We start from the raw sequence: 18,908 nt of genomic DNA on the forward strand, positions 1-18,908 counted from the left end.
ATCATGCGCCAAATGACAACTGTTTCATTAGGAAGATACTTTTCTATCACTGTATTGTACCCAAGAAATTTTTATGTAAACTATCTAACACACACTGACCCAGATAGAATGCGCTTCTATACACTTACACCTTTTTCATTTCTGACAATCTTATTTCAAGAGCAAATTAAGAATGTAAATACAATCCACAGTTACTGAGTTATATAAATAAATTGACAATACGAATTGTTTATCAACCTAATGTTTTAAACTTTAACTGGCTTGATGAGATGCTTGAAAAATACAACTAACTGCCTTTCAAAATGAAAATTGTAAACTAAAAAAAAATCACAGCAGTAACATACTTGGGAGATAGCATGATGATTCGAAATATAACAGTGCAGTGCAGCTGTGACAAAATGTTTATTTTTAAGACTTAAAAATACACAAAATTAAATATTTTAAAAATGTAAATCCTTTGGATCTAATTCTTCGATAATACTTACCCTGATAATTTGATAGTGGTTGATACAGGACTAGATCCAGTTGATATTGTGGAATTTATACTATTCTTCTTTGTAGACAGATCAAGCACTCCATCTGCTAACAGACAAAGTTTGGTTCAATTTTTCCTTAACAAAAGCCTTTAAAGGCAATTGACCTTCAGTGATGATAATAGAAACATTTTGCTTTTCACCAAATAACCCAAAATACATAATCTTTTGCTCAGAATGCCGGTTATAAACCTGAAATATTATAACCCATCTTTTCTCTCAATGGTGCTGAACGGCCCATATATTTTTAGAGCTTTGCGTTTTTATTTTACAATTTTATTCTAAAATTCTGTTTATTTTATAATAACTAGAGCTAAAAATAAATTAAAATAAACAAGTGGGGATCCAAAATAACATCAGCAACTCAAGGATCTCACAGGTCATCTAGCCTGGGTAAAAAAAACAGAGCTGCACACTTGGCTTTAACTCTTTACCTGGCAAAGAGAAAGGGGCTTACCCGCTACCCAGTGACCTCTCACTAATACCGAAAGGTAAGGGGAACCACTAACCTGTTACTGCCAAAACATCCAATAGGTTGACAGAAATCCTAATATGCAGAATGGGAGGACCATGCAGGCAAAGTCAAGAAGTGAACCACCCGCTTCTGACCAAAGTCACCTTCCTATCACATACAGAAGAACCCATCACTAGGTTTCTGATTCCTAAACCAACAGATAATGGGGCTATTCATAGAAACAGAAAATTTATGGCATAGGAGGCAGCCATTCAACTCACCTTGTCTGCGCCAGCCAAAGAGTTATCCAGCCCAATCCCGCTTTCCAGCCCTTGGCCCTTAGCCTTATAGAATACACACGAAGTGAGTAACCAAGTACCTTTTTTAAAATATGATGAGGGTTTCTACCCCTACCACCCCTTTCAGGCAGAGATTTCTAGAACCCTACCACCCTCTGGCTAAAATGTTTCTCTGCAACCCCACCCCATCTTCCTATCAATTACTTTAAATCTATTCCGTGGTTGCTGACCTCTTTGCTAACGGAAATATATAGGTCCTCAATTTTAAAAGCCTAAATTAAATCTTCCCTCAGCCTCCTATGTCCCAAAGAAAATAATCCCAGCCTATCCAATCTTTCCTCGTAACTCAGTTCTGAATTAAACGCTGCAGGATATAATGTATTTAAAAAAGGCAGAGGGAAACAGAGGTGGTGGGTGGCGGAGTAGCTGTACATGTAAGGGTAACATAATGGCAGTAGAAGAAAGGGATGCAGCTATCAGCAAGACAAAAATAGGATCCAAAATGACCAATCACACCAACTGGTTAGTCTACAGGCCATCCAATACTAAAGAGAGATGGTGAAAGAAATATGCAGACAAATTAAGGAATTGAGTAAAAAAACCATAATAATCATGGGGGATTTCAATTACCGTGATAATAATTGGACAAAAGGTAAGTAAAGGGAATAAGGGGATGGAGTTCCTACAATGTGTACAGGACTCCTTTCTAAACCAATATATAAAAAGCCTGCGAGAGTTATTGGATCTAGTAATGGGGAACAAACCAGAGCAGATCAGGAAAATAAAAGTAGGGGAACACATCTAGGCAGTAATGACTATAATCTAACACGCTTTAAAATTATTCTAGAGAAAGATATAAGTATGAGAAAACTACCTCTAAGTTAATAGATTGGAGAAAAGTTGATTTTGAGGGGCTGAGAATAGAACTTTTGGAAAATAAAATGGGCAAAAATATTGGCAAATAACAATGTAGAAAAACAATGGGAAATATTTAAAACTGTGCTCAGAGTGCAGGAAAAATATGTTGTGATAAACGGAAAGAACAAACTAAACACAAGTGAGGGTTCCACGGATGAATAAAGACATGAGGGAGTAACTGAAAGTTAGGAAAAAAGCATACATTAAGCACACAGACAACAGAGGGATCCATGATAAGACAGAATACAGAGATTAGGAAAGAAGTAAAACAAAAAGCATTTATGAAGGCAAAGAGGAACTATGAAATTAAATTATCAAGGAACATAAAAAAAGTAAAATATTTTACAAACACATTAGTTAAAAGGAAGGCTATGATGGGAATAGGGCCATTAGAAGAAAGACATGAAAATACCACTAGTAAAAATATTAAATAATTATTTTGCTTCAGTGTTTACCAGGGAGGTAGAACAGGTAGATATGATATTGATTGATGAGATGAGCAGTGAAATTATGAAAGGTTTTGATAGAGTGGATACAGAGCACATTTCCCCTTGTGGGAAAGAGCATAACCGAAGTCTACCAACATAACATTGTCACCAAGAAATTCAATAGGTATTTCAGAAAAAACCTTTTGACCCAAAGAGTGGTGAGAATGTGAAACTTGATCACAGGGAATAGTTGAAACGAATAGTATAGATGCATTTAAAGGAAAGCTAGACAAGCATGAGGGGGAAGGGAATAGAAAGTTACAATGGTAGATTTAGATGAGAAAAGGCAGAGGAGGCTTGAGTGGAACATAAAGACTAGCATGGACTGGTTTGGTCAAATGACCTGTTTCTACACTGTGCATTCCATGTAATCCATTCCTTGCAACATCCTTGTAAATCCCCTCTGTACCTCCTTGAGGGAGACAGTGGCATAATATCACTGAACTAGTAATCCAGAGGCCCCGGCGAATGCTCTGGGGACATGGGTCAAATTGCACCACAGCAGCTGGCTGAATTTGAATTCAATTAATAAATCAGGAACATAAAGCCAGTCTCAGTAATGGTGACCACGAAACTATCGATTAATGCAAAAAACTCATCTGGTTCACTAATGTCCTTCAGGGAGGGAAATCTGCTATCCTCATGCAGTCTGGTCTACATGTGACTCCAGACTTACAGCAATGTGGTTGACTCTTAACCATCCTCTGAAATGGCCTATCAAGGCACTTAGTTGAATTCAAGAAGATGGCTCACCACCACCTTCTCAAGGGCAACAAATGTTTGGCCTGGTCAGTGATGCCCACACCTGATTAAAGAAAAAGAAAAATTCCCTCTCCAGTGCAATAATCAGAATTGTACACAGTACTCTAGCAAGGGTCACACTAGTGTTTATACAATTCTAGCATAACCTTCCTGCTCTTATAATCCATACCTTGGCTAATAAAGGAAATTATCCCATATGCCATCTTAATCATCTTATCACCTGTCCTGCTATCTTCACGGGTCTATGGCTATGCATTCCAAGTTTCCTCTATTCCTCAACACTTCGATACCCTACTACCCATTATGTGCTCCCTTGCCTTGTTTGCCTTTCCTAATATGCATTACCCCACACTTCTCTGGATTGAATTCCACTTGTCACTTTTCTGCCCAGCAGACCAGTCCATTGATATCTTCCACTTCATTCTACTTCAAACATAATAAGCCAAATTGTTCACAATATGGTTGACAAAGTGATATGCCTGACATGAAAGTAACACGCTTGAACTTCAGGGGACCTAACAGTCCTGTTAAGAGGAAAGAAATCTTAATCTGCCTTAAAGAAAGATGAAGTAGATATTCCAAGAAAACAATTTTTGGCTAGGAGGAGAAATAAATTTAAGAAATAAAAACAAAAAAATGCTCAGGTCAGGCAGCCTCTGTGGACAGGGGAGTGGTGGACTGGGAAGACAAATATTTCTGATAGGGTGGAGGGCAGGAGAGATTAAACAACAAAAGGTTTCATGTTGCAAGGCCAAAGGGAGTGGAAATGGGAAAAGTAAGGAAACAACAAAGTCTTGCGCTTTCCACAACCACGGGATGTCTCAAAGTGCTTTACAGCCAATGAAGTTCTTTTTGAAGTGTAATCACGATGCTGTAATGTAGGAAACAAAGATGTGTCTAAAGATGTGAATGACAGGATAAGCTTCTGTCTGAACACAAAGTGAAGGAAAAAGAGAGAAACAAGGGGTAAAAAAAGCAAAGAAATATGAAACATGGGGGTAGACATTATGATCTAAAATTGTTGAACTGAATGTTGAGACCAGATGACTTTCAAGTGCCTAGTTGAATAATGAAGTGCTGTTCCTCAAGCTTGCAGTGAGCTTCACTGGAACACTAGCAGGTCAAGGGCAGAAAGGTCAGAACAAGACCAGGGTGGGGAATTAAAATGACAGGTGACTGGGAGATCAGGGTCATATTTGTGGGCTGAAAGGAGATGTTTTACAAAGCTGTCACCCAGTTTGCATTTGGTCGACCCAAAATAGAGGAGGCCACATCATGAGGAGCAAACACAGTATACTAAATTGAAAGTACAAGTAAATCTCGGTTCTATTTGGAAGAGGGGAGGAGGTAGAAGGGCAAATGTTGCATCACCCGTGCTTGCATGGTACTGTAGGAAAGGGAGGTGGGTGCTGGGGGTGATCAGGGTGTTGCTGTGGGAACTGTCCCTTTGGATTGCTGAAAGGAGGGGAAGATGTGCTTCATTGGAGGTGGCAGAATATAAAGATGAATATATTCCCAAATCAATTCTACACTTGTGCACAGCAGTGTTAACACCTTGCAAAGCAGTGTGCAACAAGTCACCACTTCCCAAGAATTGCCTCAATGCTGTTGAAAGTGCTATTTGGAAGGCAGGTTGGGGGAGAAGGTGGCAGGGGCAGGCAACAAATTTGTTGGCTTGGAATGAAGACAATCAGTGCCTGGCTAACCCCACTGCACATCCTAGTCTTCTCATCTCAAGCATAAGAATGTAAGAAATCGAAACAGGGATAAGCTATTTGGTCTCTTGAGCCTGCTCTGCCATTTTATAAGATCTTGGCTTCAAAAATCATCAAAATAAACTATAACCATGAAGAATCAGGTCTTCTTTTTCCGAGCAGGTCACTGATAACAATTCCTTATCCCCAAGATGATTTCTAATGCTGCCCCATAAGTGTCATCATCATTGGAATCCTATCTATTGCCACCAGAAAACCATTATATAACTCCATTATAGCTGGCTTTCACTGCAAGCAGGTTTCTTCTACTTTCCTCCATGTCAATATATAAAAGCCAATATAAATCCTAGGCCATCCACTGCCAGGGAAGCAATGGTGGAAGCATCGACTGATTTTCATAATTTTCATCTACAGCATTTTAAGAAAAGGCCATCTCAAATTTCTTCACTGCACATATGTTGCTACTAAACTCAATAAACTCGATCCTAGAAGCAATGGATTCTACACAGTGTCCCCTGTGCCTCACAAACTAAATACCACCCAACCCAGCAAGGGATCAACAAGATCCCTCAGCTTAATTTCTCCCTTCTTCCATGTGATCTCAGCTTCAGAAATTACCTTGACTGTATCAATTAGTGGATTAGACCATGTGTGACAAATTGTGCTGCTATATAGAGTGCTCAATGTATGTATCTGCAAGTGGTGTGAAGTTTACAAAGCAACACGTACTCTGTTGTGCTGCACTCTACTTTTTTCAGTTATTTAATCCTAATGTTGAGGTGCAGAGGGTAAAAGAAACGAAAACATAAGAGTTGACGGTAGCTTTTCAAGTTGCTTTTTCTGTGGGAGTCTTTGATTGATGTACAGGTCAGCAACATGCTAAAATTGATTGTTCAGCCAATAAGAAAGCATGGCTGTCTACAACACAAAATTAATGCACAACATGCTATATACACAGGTATTTTGATTCAAGAGACATAGATATTGAAGCTAATTTCCATAAATGTTACTTTTAGGGATCAGAACTTAACTTCACTTATTTAATACACTGAAGCTTGATACATAAATGCTCCATATTTCTGACTAGAATGGAATCAAAACCATTGCCTGCGTCTTCAGTGTTAAGGCTTAAAATAGGCTGATTCTTCAATAATATAAATCTGACAACTCTTATCTGAATAAAAATTAACTGCAATTGTTCCAGTTACATTCCTAGATTGCTAACACGCGTGTTGTAGCCTGCTGTATAATTTATGAGCCTGTAATCACACTTCAACTTCTGCTATACATAACAGGGCATCTGAGAGGGATTTTAATGAAGCAAGTCTGGCCATGGTTGGCTATCAGGCTTTTAGTGCATCATTCATAGATAAGCTAAATTTACAAATTTAATATAAGTTTAGAAAGCTTACACAATTTATATACGAGGGCACAAAATAATCAATGGTCCACGACACAAAAATAGGCGACCAACAAAGCAGGTCTCTACTGCTCTAGGAAACCTACTCCGTTTTAAAAGCACCTGAGGTAACATGCATTTATGACAGTTATTCAGATAGGAACACTTTCCTACAATAAACAAAACATGAATTTTAGATCACTTTAAGCTAAGAAGGCCATAACTAATACCATTTCCACATTAACCAGGATGTACCAAGCTGAGATAGTTCTCTATTTTGGCAAGTAATGCCTTTAATGCAAGAGGGACCAAATAACTTAAAATAAATCCAGCCCTATTTTGGGACCAGTTTGCAATAGCAGAGGGTGTAGATATAGTATAAATCACCAGTATTTTATAAGTGAAGATACTTCCAGAAGTGTTCCTTTATATACACTATCACTTGCATCCTTCCCAGTGCTGTTTCGTCTCCCTGCTCCGCTATTTCCATGACCAAAACTTCCAAAACAAAAATAAAAGGGTAGTTTTACTTCAATCAGAATGTGAAATTTCTATGCACACATTTATGTTTTTTTAATGTTTACTCCCTGGAAGCAGAACAGACAAGAAGTGAGGTCAGTAGCAGCAGTGATGAGGGCCACGTTTGTGGGATTTAGCAGGAATCCAGCTAGAACTGGCCGCATTCTACATGAATTGCCCTGTTAAGTCAGAAGTTATTGTCAAAGTATATACAGGTGGTAGAATGTGACAGAGAAACTGGCCAGATGAGTGTGTTTCAAAGCAAATTGTTCCTACAGTTTTGGACTAAAGTTTACCAGAACAAATGACAAATACTAGGTAAAAAAGAAAGTCACAAAAATAGCAGATTTATTTTTTTTTTTACTATATTGACTATTATAGCTCTTACAAAGAGCCAGCATGGGCATGACAGTCCGAATGTCGTCCTCCCGTGCTGTAACCATGATACTCCAAGATTCATTGAATTTTGAGTAAACCAAGTTGCTTTTTACAGAATAACATGGTCCTGTTTTTCAACTTGTACATGTAGTTGGGATAACAACTACACAAAAGAAATGCCAGAACAGATTAATTTCATATAAGACATGTTTTGTATGCTGGTGAGACAGGCTGTTTAATTGTGCTGCAACACTAGGGGGAGCATTTCCTGCACACGTAGTGTCAGAGTGTCGGCTGCTGTATTAAAACGAACAAATTGGCTTGACACAGACTAACAACAAAGTTCAAGTTACCAATTTTTGGGTCTGTGTAGCTCTCTACCAATTACAAGTTCTGGTATCAACTTTACCTATTATATATCAACTGTTCCCTCTGTAAAACATGCTTCTGATGATTCAGTGAATGATTAAGATATATAATGAGGAAATTTCAATAAATGAGACTCCCAACTTCCAATGAACTGAAGACTGTGGAGAATTGATTGTAATTTTCTTTGGTAAAAATCAATAAAAGTATTTTGAATAAAATACTTAAGATTTATTATCTTATGTAGGATTAAAAACAATGTCCCTGGGATTAAGAGTCTCATTTTCATCCAACTGAGATACCCGTGAAATGTGAGGGGCTCCCTTAACAAACTGGGGGTGGGGTGGTGAACAGCATTTAAATAAACCAATTTATTTTGTTTATTTTCATGGTCTGATTTATTATGGATTGTGGCAAGTTAATTGGTGTTCTTGTGTTGGAGGAGTATTTGACCCTTCTGAAAATGCAGCTGTTTCTCTACTTTGATATCATTTCAGAGCTTTAAGAATACATCCACTGCCAATCACAATGCTAATACTCATTCAATGGTGATGTAAATAGGCAGCATTACAAAACCGGATTTCATGTAGTAACTCAGATACAGAAAAATTTCATCTTGCCGCCATCAAGAACAGTTGTGCATGCGCCAGTGGCTGCAGCGTGTATAAAATGCACATGCGCAACTGTTCCTGATGCACTTACAGAAGTTACAGTGGACGAGAAAGGCAACAGTGTTTGGGGGAATAGAATCCTTTTTCTACTTTTGTCATGCTATATTCCCTTCCCAAAAGTACTGTGGGTGTACCTACATTAGATGGATGGCAGCAGTTCAAGAAAACAGCTCACCGCCACCTTCTCAAGGGCTATTAGGGATGAGCAACAAATGCTGGCCTTGCCAGTGATACTCACATCCCATGAAAATGTAAAAAAAAAAATTTTCACTGGCGTACGCTAAAATCAAGCAACCATGGTGAATATTACCCCACTTACTTCAAACAAATGTCATGGCCTTACAGCAAATCAATACTGACCTTGTTATTTTTCTCCATTTTTAATAACCACATTTTTAAATTCAGTGAGGCTGTCAATTTACTGTCTAAATTGTTGCTTGTACTTATTCAGAATTAGGCTGTGTCACTGACTTTCATTCCATCAGTTCTGAGCTGGCAATGAATCCAGGTTCCAGTGATAAAATATCATGGTAACCTACTGTTATATCCATTTTCCGGGAACTGCTTTTACATAAGGGATGTCTATCACATGTGCGCGCACACAGATCCGAAACATTCAATTAATAGAAAAGAAATTTGATTACCTTGTTGAATATTTTTCTGTTGATTTTTATTCACAGTGAGGTCTAGGGGTCCCTCCTGCTCCTGGTGAAAGTTCTGGGTTTGCTTGGCAGGAGGATCATTTGGGACTGAAACAGATTCATCGGTTGATCCAGTCTGAGTTTCATGAGCATGATTACTTCTGGATATATATTCAATTGCAAATTGACGAATCATTCTTTTCATTATTTCCTGAGCAACTAGAGGAATGTTGCGATCACAGTTCTGAGGAAGGTCTAAAAAAATTAATTCATATATTAATGGAAATGTACTATGTAAAATAAATACTAACTTTCAATTATAACGGCATATAATACCGAATTACATTTCCCTCTATCCACACAAAGTAAACTCAATATAATAACCAGAAAAATTTCCTGGAAACATCACAAAAACAATGGCACAAGTACAGTATAATAGCAATTTTCAGCACCAAAGAAATTTCAGCACAACTGGCTTGTGATGGTTTTACACTATTCCCATTCCATTGATCTTTTACACCACATCTGCTAACTCTCTAGTGGTCATTAACATGGCTTTGCTTTCATGAAAAGAGCAGCTTGTGGGTATTTCTTGGATTTTGGCTGGTTTTCTGGTGGCTGAAGAGAAATTTGGGTGAAGGGTCATCAGAGGACATCTGATGCTAATATTTCATGACCCTTATGTGAGTTTCAAACACTTACAACTTAACCTGTAGCACCGCAGCAATTTTTTTCCTTATTTCTTTCTGCCCAGAGACCTCCGATTCTCTGAGCCCAAGATATTTCACCTCGCGCAGTGTTCAGCTGGATAAAGGAGCTGCAATGGCATTCTTAATCAGCATTCCTCAGTTCAGCTTTTAAAATGGAGGATGAAGAGAATGAGGAGAGTGGAGTGAGAAATCATGATTGGAGATAATTGCAAGTGCCTTCAATCTCCTGTGTGTAATGGGCTTGGAAGGTCATGCCAAGGTCAAGAGGTGTGGTGTGTGTGTGGCCATATGTGAAATTCTGCAGGAAGACTTGAAGCCACAAACTTCTTCCCACAATGTTATCAGTGGAGATGCAGGTCACTATGGCTCTCCGTTTTTATGACTTCGGATTGCTCCGATCACCCACTTTGCAATATCAGCCAGGAAGCTGCAAGAGCCTACATTCAACAGGTGACAGGGCAGCTGACTCCATCCAGTATGGCATATCCCCTGCAGAGCAATGTTTACAAGCCGACTTGGCTTCCCTGGGGTGTAGGCTATCAATTGAACCCACGTGACAATGAAAACTTCAGTAGGGAGCCAGCAACATTCATTAATAGGAAGAAATTCCACTTGTTAAATGAGCCTGCAATACCCACAAAGGATTCTGCACATCAATGCAGAGCACATCCAGGAAGCTGCCATGATGCCTTTATCCTTCGTCATTCCATCACCACTGATTATTTAAAAAGGTCAAATAAATAGATGGATCCTGAGCAATGACATCTACCTCCTGCAGCCATGGTTGATGACACCATTCTGCACAATACAGGATTATTACAATCGTGCGCACACAGTGAACAGGGAGGTAGTGGAGAGGACAAATTGAGGTCCAGAGGTTGGAAGGTGCCCTACTGAATATGCCACAAAGAGTGGCAAGGATTGTTGTGCTCTGCTGTGTACTGTACAGTTTTGTCTTGATGGAAGGGCTGAGTCAGAAAGTGCCTGGCGAGGAGTCCATTAAAATTGGAGGATCTCAAAACAGGGCCAAGTGAACAAGAAAATCAGGTGACAGCTCCCAGGATAGGTGCTCAGCAACTGATTGCCCCACCTTCAGAATCCCCCATCAGTGACAACAGCAGCGCTCTACCATTTGTGTCAATAATTCCCTTCGGGAAAGCAGTTGCAAAGACTGGAGGCCAGGCAACACAAGAATCAATTAAACTTTTAATCAACAAACAATGTCACACGAAACATGATTCGAAACTCAAAAAGTGAACCTTCAAACAGAAAATATGGTGGTAAAGTCCAGAACCTTCTACATTGCTGGACAGCAACAGAAACCGGTGAGCTTTCAAAGTCCTGGCATTCAGAACAATATATAAACAAACATTTTACACAGAACATTATTTAAATGTGAACCTTAAAGATGTGACTGTGACAAAAGGCCAGCATCAGTAACAGTGCCAAGGTGGTTAAATATCAAACTATAAAAAAAGTATTCCAACTTTAAAAATACATTTTTCTATAAACATTGCTTAAATGTTTGTTCATCCAAAAAATACCTTAGTTAGGCAAACAGCCACATTGATGACTTAATACAGACAGATAGCATTATGAAACAGTTCATAGTAATTGCAGATGAAAAAGTACATTGCCAAAGGCAGTAATAGAGCAAAAGGAACCTCTGTACACTAGTGTCCAAAAAACAGGCCAGAGGCAGCAACTCAACACAAACAGTAGACTGGTCATGCAGTTATAGCACTGCACAAAGCAGCCCCAGGACAAAGAGGAGCTGGAGGAGATAGATTCAGCGAGCAGACATTCGCTCTAATCCTTGAACGCACTGTGCCAAGATGTGACTATTGGCAAAATATCCTATTGTTGCAACTGACAATTTTGATGAAATCATGGAGGTAGGAAGGCTGCTGCTAATGCTGGACTGGAGAGGCATGGGGCTGAACAGACTCTCAACAGCTAGCACCTGGAATGGATCTGGTGCTGGCCACATCTTCAGAGGGAACTTCTTGGAAGCCCAATCTCACCTGCCTCATGTCACTTTGGTGGGGTGGGTGGACATTGCAGGCAATACTGCCATTCCATTAGTACTAGCTCAACAGTCACAGACATCAGCTCACTGGCTGGTGCCATGGCTGCAGCCACATCCCAGAAGCCTCAAGTGACTGCTTAAGTAAAAGACCAGAAAACACCATTTATCGTGCTCTCCAGGTTGTCCCTCAACTCAATGAATGCAGTTAGAGATTCCAGTGGGGAATCCATGATGTTGCCACAAATCACAATGGTCAAGAGACAGCCAGGTAGCTTACTAAGATTTGTCTTACAGGCTGCGAATGCCTGTACCTGCATTGCTGCCTGAGACAGGAGAGCTGGGTGATGCTGCTGGTGAGTCATTGGAGCCTGGAGTGGTGAGGAAAGGGGACATATTTTCTCTCTCTCCCACCACATCAGAACCTGTGCAATGATGTGTGGCCTTTTCACCATTTTCCCCTAGAGCTGCTCCCCCCAATCTTCCTCTTCCTCCTGCTTCATTTTTGCGTAGTCTTCCCCCTCCAGGAAGGAGTGTTTTGGCTTTTCTGACCTGTGGCAATAAAAGGCATGAGAGGTTAGAATGATTGAGCATCACCCTCCTGGGTTGTAGTCTCTATTTCAGGAGGAGTATGAAACTGAGTCAATGATCCGGCTAAGGGCTCAGCCACAGAGCGAGCCCAGAGGTGTTGGAACTCACCTCACTGCAGCTCGACGCTGTCAGCTGTAGCTTACAACTTCGACAATGCGTTTAGGTGATGGAGGGCCCTTTCCTGGTGGAATGCCATCATTCTCGGGTATCAAGCTTCCCACTACTCAGCTTTTCTTCTCCCATGCACTGTGCGCCGAATTGCCCTGCAAAGGCAAAAAAAATGTAAATGAACTGTACAGTTCGCTGTCTTGGACAGAAAGCAGCCAGAATTTTTGAGTTTTCTCCTAATCAGTTGCTGGGTTATTAGGGAGTTCTGCAGGTATACAGGATTGGGTGATGTATGTGCCCTTAAGCCAGGTTCTCCCTTTACAGCTTGTTGCTGCCTGATTGACTTCAGTGTCATACGTCAAAAAATCTCTCTTTAGCTAACCAAGAGATTAAAGAGGCATTTTAACAACTACGGTCAGGTGTTTTCTCAAATAGCAGACATAGGTAGCACTACAAGCATTGTTTTGAATCTATATTTTAAAGGCCTGTCATCTGCCAATGCAGGTTATACTAAAAAGATAACATGTTGCTCAAACAACATTTTAAAAATTGATATCCAAGTCTGATCTTTGAAAGGAAGAGCAGGCGAGTGTCTTACCTTGCCAGGTCTGACCAGATAGATGAAATTTCCTACGACACTGTTCAGAGGTCCATGGGGTCACAGGATTTCTACAGGCAGCAAGACACCCTGGCTAACTTTACTGGGTTGGGGGGGGGTGGGGGGGAGGGGTGACCTTCCTGCCATTGAGCAGCCAGCCCCTCCTCAGCTCAATTTCTTCCAAGGGGCCTTGCAGTCACTCACCAAGAAACAGTTGGCCCTCTTCTCGGTGGAGATCACTGTAAAAATAGATATACTGTTGAGACATGGGAAATAATCTTTAAAGTAATTTTTAATCAAAAGAAATTGGAGAGAGAGAAAACTATGCTCCACTTACCACAACTCCCAAGCTTCACTTTTGGTCTCTGTCTGGTCTGACCCTTACATAGTGCTGCCCAAACTTCCCAGAGGCCACAATTACTTAAGCCTCTTTCGAGCTTGTTGTTTTATATGTTCCGGCACATACCGATAAGATTCGCGGGAAACTGCACTGCGAGTTGCTGTCAGTAAGATCAGCGTGGAGACTGACGTAAATGTTGGCTTAACTTGCTGTTTATACCAATCCAGAGAATTCCAGGCCTACAAAGCCATTAAAATGACAATATAGGAAAGCAAAGTTACTTTGCACACAGCCACTAGATGGAGCCAGTGTGCTTTTAATAAAAATGCTCAAAACTTGCAGAGAGAATATTAAAAAGCGTACCAAATGTATAAACCGTAGGCCCAAAACTGACATCCGTGTATAATCCCATGGGCGCTATTATGTTAATTAAGCTTTTGTTTTATGCATCATAGTCACCCAGTGCACATCACCTTTATACATATACATACAAAGCAATCAATACTGAAAATATTCAGCTCAAAATAACATTACAGCTTAAAACTGAAGCTTCAACAAGCCTTAATATGTAGATCATGAAAATATAGAATTATACCTTTTTTGTGAAAGATAGCATTAAGAAACTTGTCTGCCTGGCATTCAAGCTTTTCAGTGTGGGACTGCCCCTGAGATAGAGATTCCTCAGTAGATGTCAGTGTTGTAGGTGCACTCACAGACGAGATATGGTCCTAGAAATAGTAATGAATTGTATACAAAAATATTTTGAAGTAAACCAAATGGCAGAAAAGGTCAAATTTCACATTCAAAATATTGCAGTCTTAACATTAATGTAACTAAAAGCAAGTGCTAATGATGAGTACAAACAAAACCAAGATTTCCAGTCCCCAGTATAAGGTGATTTACAATTATGAATCCTCATTTAAATATTATTTTCATCCCGTATTACAGCATCAAGAAACTTATTTTCCATGCTAGACTGACTGTTCTGTAGTTTTCTGGTTTGTAACCCTTTTTGAAAGAGAGGTATTAGATTGGTAATGTTCCAGTCCTCTGGAGAGTTACCAATACAAGTCCAAGGGTGTTTGAAAATTTGTGACCAGAACCTCCTACTATTTCCTCTCTGACTTCACGTATTCTAGGATGCATGCCATCGTGCTCTAGTGCCTTTTCTACTTTTGAGTTTCAATCTTTCAAATACTATTTCTTATCTAGAACTATCCTTATTGCTCCCTGCTCTCTTTGTAGCTCTACATTCGCATGACCATACTCTTCTCTGAAAAGTGATGTACTCATTTAGTATTCCTTCATCCTCACATCCAATTAGCCCTACCTTTTTAGACTATTCTTTTATTTTGTGCTTTTAAAATTTTATTCGGTTTCTCTTTGTAACCCACGAGTCCTTGTTCATGCCTCTTTTTAAAATTTATATTTTTGGTTTGTCCACTTTCTATATTTGCTTTTTTTTTATTTAACTAAGATTTGTCACATGCCTTTAAGTCTCACCTCAATTTTAAACTTTGCTACTCATCCAATGTGCTAGTCTTTATTGAACCACCTTTGCTAATGAGAAGATCTATCTATCCTAATCATATCCTATTTGAATATTTCCCATTGTTTATCAACTGTGTTGTTAATTTTTATTTTCCACTTCGTCTAGGATAGCTCCCATTTCTCAGTGCAATTGGGTTTTTCAGTCCAGTACTTTAATCTTCAACCATTTCCTCTTATTTTCAAATTTTAAATTGAACCTAGTTCTGTCAAGGTCGCTGTTTCCTACATGCTCCCCATACCCCTACAAAACCCATTTCATTTCCTAGAACTAGGCCGAGCATTGCTTTTCTTATTGGGCTACATACTGATTCAGAAAGTAACTGTAGAAATCCTTCCCCTTCTTTACCATTCACATTATGCAAACATAGATGACTGATAATTCTTACCCTAGTCTATTTTATGACCCTTTTGTTTCTCTAATTTGTCTCCTGTCTCTTCCTTTATTCCAAAGAGCACTATGAAATAAATTTCAGATCCACACAGGGAGGGATTGATTAGCCAATGTTCCCACAGAAAATGTCAAAAAGGTGGGTGCAAAAGTGCCTGAAATTTTACCTTGCTGTAAGGCTGAAGTCAACTTTAAGGCAAATGAAGTGGACCTTTTTGTAAAAAGAATGCTGTCGGGCTCAAATACTAACTCTCAAAAGAAAAATGCTTCTGGTTAAAATCTACTGACTGTCCATTTGCCTCTTTCCTCGTGTATACTGTGTATTGACAGAAGTGGGAAAGGCAAGGTCTTTAACTTCTTTGTTCAGTGTCATGCCAGCAGAAACATCAAACAAATTGCCTATTCTGTCTCCCAATGCTATGTTCTTACCAGACACCTAATGCTGAGCTCATAAATAGAAACATTACTGCCTCAGTACATATGAATGTTCACTGGAATCTCCAAACTGATTTTCATTGTCTAAAGCAATCTGCTGAGATGCCTTTTCTGAATCTTCATCTCAGCTGTTGAGAATATCTCATCAGACCTGTATTCAAGTTAATATTATAATTTTTCAACAAGTTATTAGAAATGCTAAAATATGAGTCTCGATAGTTGACAACTGTAGGTTTCATATTAGTGCCTGTATCTAAAAGTAGAACCCATTGTCAACTACTTCCAGCATTTTAAATTTTCACCAGCAGGGGAAGGAGCTGCATCTGATACAGTCAAGGATCCCATACAGGTCACCAACTCTGAAGCAACAAAATGCCAACTAACTCATCTATATTCATAATAAGGTGCTAATGTCTGCATTAATGATCAACAAAGAAATGATTGATGCTGCTGCTAATAGGAGAGACAGGTAGAGGTCCAAAGGAGTAAAACATTGCAAAAAAGAGAGGATCATCATCCCTGTGGCATCTAATGCTATAGAATTGGCAAAGTGGCTGAAAATGGAGCCAGACATTTTGACAGAATTTCTCTTTGTGCACTAATGTGTCATTTGCAAGAACAGAGTCAAATTCAGAGGATTTTGTGAAATAACTGGATTTTCCACTTTATTCACTCCAACACGTGAAGCTCTGGTAAACTGTTCCCCAATGATCAGTGATATTCAAATTCTGCAGGCTCATAATTCAACAATATTAGGTTACCATGTTTATTTTAAAAATGCCATAAACTAGACCAGTTCTGAAATGATTACCAAAAAGGCTACTAACAGTGCAAAGACAGATGAAATAGGTGTACATAAAGTAGGTGTGTGTACAGAGTTTGTTTCTTTCTAGATAAAAAAAATATCTAAAATATCCCTGCACCGAGTTTTCAATTCTATGCTGCAAATTGCTATTCCTGAGCAGGTCGTGTAGTTTATGTTTCTTTCTTCCATTTTCCAAACTAACTTCCAGATCAGAGAATATGAAATACTAAGCAAATTAAATTTAGAAATGGCAAGCTGACATGCAGTGCCAGATTGGGGACCAGCATGTGCCAAGCATCGTTAGAATACAGATCTGCATTCATGTTTCCTCATACATTCACTTACTAATTCAATCTATACCACTATGACAGAAGTCAGAAAAATCACTCAAACACTTTATAACTGCTGTTTTTTTTTTAAATGGCATAAGTAAAATTCAAGAACAATATTACTTCAAATCTCAGCCAGAGATTGGAGTGGAATGAGGAGTGGTGGGAGAAGGGATGAAGGAAAAACAAACATGCATTTCTTAAAATATGGGAATCACTGGCATTTGCTGCCCATCTTGGCTGAGAAGTTGTTGGTTGATGATCTTGGGCTGTTGCAGTCCATATGCCTTGTTTTCTTTAAATGGTGCTCCCCATATATCAAATTACATTGCCAGGCAACAACTGTAACTAGGCAAATGCAGTATCCATTTTACACAGCAAGAACTGACAAACAGCATTTGGGTGATGGCTGTGAGAGGTATGTTGGCTAGGTCAACTGCTTGTTACTCAGCAAATAATACCACAGGATCTCTAACATTCACTTAAAACAACAGGGGAATTGGGTTTCAATTTATTGTCCTGGCTGAAGGTTGACACTTTCAACAATGCAGCACTCCCTCAGTACTGCACTGCAATGTTATATATATTATTTGCTTATCGCAAAATTCAATCTGAGCACTCAACCTCTAACTCAGAGGCAAGAGTTGAGACCAGTAGAGCTAGAATGACACAGATTAAGTTTAGTAGCTCAAAAACAAAGACCCAAATTTTGCAGCGCCAATGTCAGTGAAGCTTTCAGTGATCACCACCATTGCAGAGTAAAGAGGCCCAGCAACTTCTGTAGTATGTAGCACTGCAGATTGTAAATTGTGGTGGGCTAGCTTTGCTGCTATGGAGCTTTTGCGGTATCACTCGCTAATCTGAGCATTTCACAAATTCTCAAGGACACTGGCACCAGAAAGTATCTTTCATAACAGCTGTCAGACATGGAGATTTTTCAACTCTCAATGAGACTTTTTAAATGTTCAAACGCAGTTAATAAGATTTGTCTGACTTTTAAAATGTTTTAATTTAAATATTTTTAGCATGATTTATCAACATTTCAACATATCACATTTTAACATGATTTATCTGACTTTTTAAAAATGCAAAGAAATTATGATTTAAAAAAATATTTATAAACAAATTAGTCTGATACCAATGTGACTTTTTAACATAACAGATACTAGAGCAGCTTGATTTTGACAGAATCTGTTGGTGTAGCTTCCAGTCACTGAACCACATGATTTGTCCTTTTCATCTTCACTACAGAACACTGCAGGGCCATACTGAAGCCTGCGCCATGATGGAACTCATCATTGTTGTAGCTGAAATTCTCGCCCCCACCACTGCATTAGGCAAGCTTGTGGCTTAGTTTTAGGTCAAAAGCAAGCAGGCCATAGGCTACCAGTTCACAATAATTTTGAGAAATTTTATATAAAACTCCATGGCTAGCATATCCAGGTTGAGCCCTTCCCTGAATTTAGATAGATAAGCTTTTCATTCTCAATGGTAAAAGGAATCCAACAAGTGTTTCGAAATGTATAAAATAAATCTCACCTGTTCATCAACAATGGTTTTTCAATGGAAATGCAGCAGGCCACAGGAAACGTCAAAATGCTCAGATGAGATGACACGTGTAGGCTTTTTGCCTAGGATTCTACAATCAGCTCCAACTGTACCCTTCAACTAAAGTTTCTGCCTGACCTGTGCACGCAATGGATGTGTACACATGTGGCACATTTACAATCTCCAGAAAATCTACTTCAAGCAATATGTATTGTTACTGTCATGTCCAATTGTTCCCTTGTCAGATACTTGTCAGGAAAGGAGTGAGGCAAAAAGCAGGAAACTATAGGCCAACTTGCCTAACATTTATCATAGGGAAAATGCTAGGATCCATTA

General features: G+C 39.2%; 1 protein-coding gene across 20 annotated transcripts in view; it reads right to left on the reverse strand.

Moving 5' to 3' along the window:
* The window catches only part of lcorl (ligand dependent nuclear receptor corepressor-like), a 144,749-nt gene that overhangs the window by 66,924 nt on the left and 58,917 nt on the right, over positions 1 to 18,908 (reverse strand). For 13 of the 20 annotated variants that reach the window (XR_013577113.1, XR_013577112.1, XR_013577115.1 and 10 more), the window contains 3 exons: positions 14,112 to 14,244; positions 9,147 to 9,398; positions 486 to 582 (listed from right to left, as the gene is read on the reverse strand). Coding sequence is in view for 14 of the 20 variants with exons in the window: in XM_078545494.1 (XP_078401620.1) it covers positions 486 to 582; positions 9,147 to 9,398; positions 14,112 to 14,244 (482 nt within the window). In the remaining 6 variants the exon portion in view is untranslated. Of the gene's footprint in view, positions 1 to 485; positions 583 to 9,146; positions 9,399 to 14,111; positions 14,245 to 18,908 lie in introns of those variants that run through there. The other 7 variants (XR_013577116.1, XM_078545415.1, XM_078545451.1 and 4 more) reach the window with 3 other exon arrangements.

This window comes from Cetorhinus maximus, chromosome 1 (assembly GCF_964194155.1).
Source record: "Cetorhinus maximus chromosome 1, sCetMax3.hap1.1, whole genome shotgun sequence".
NCBI classification, from domain to species: domain Eukaryota; kingdom Metazoa; phylum Chordata; class Chondrichthyes; order Lamniformes; family Cetorhinidae; genus Cetorhinus; species Cetorhinus maximus.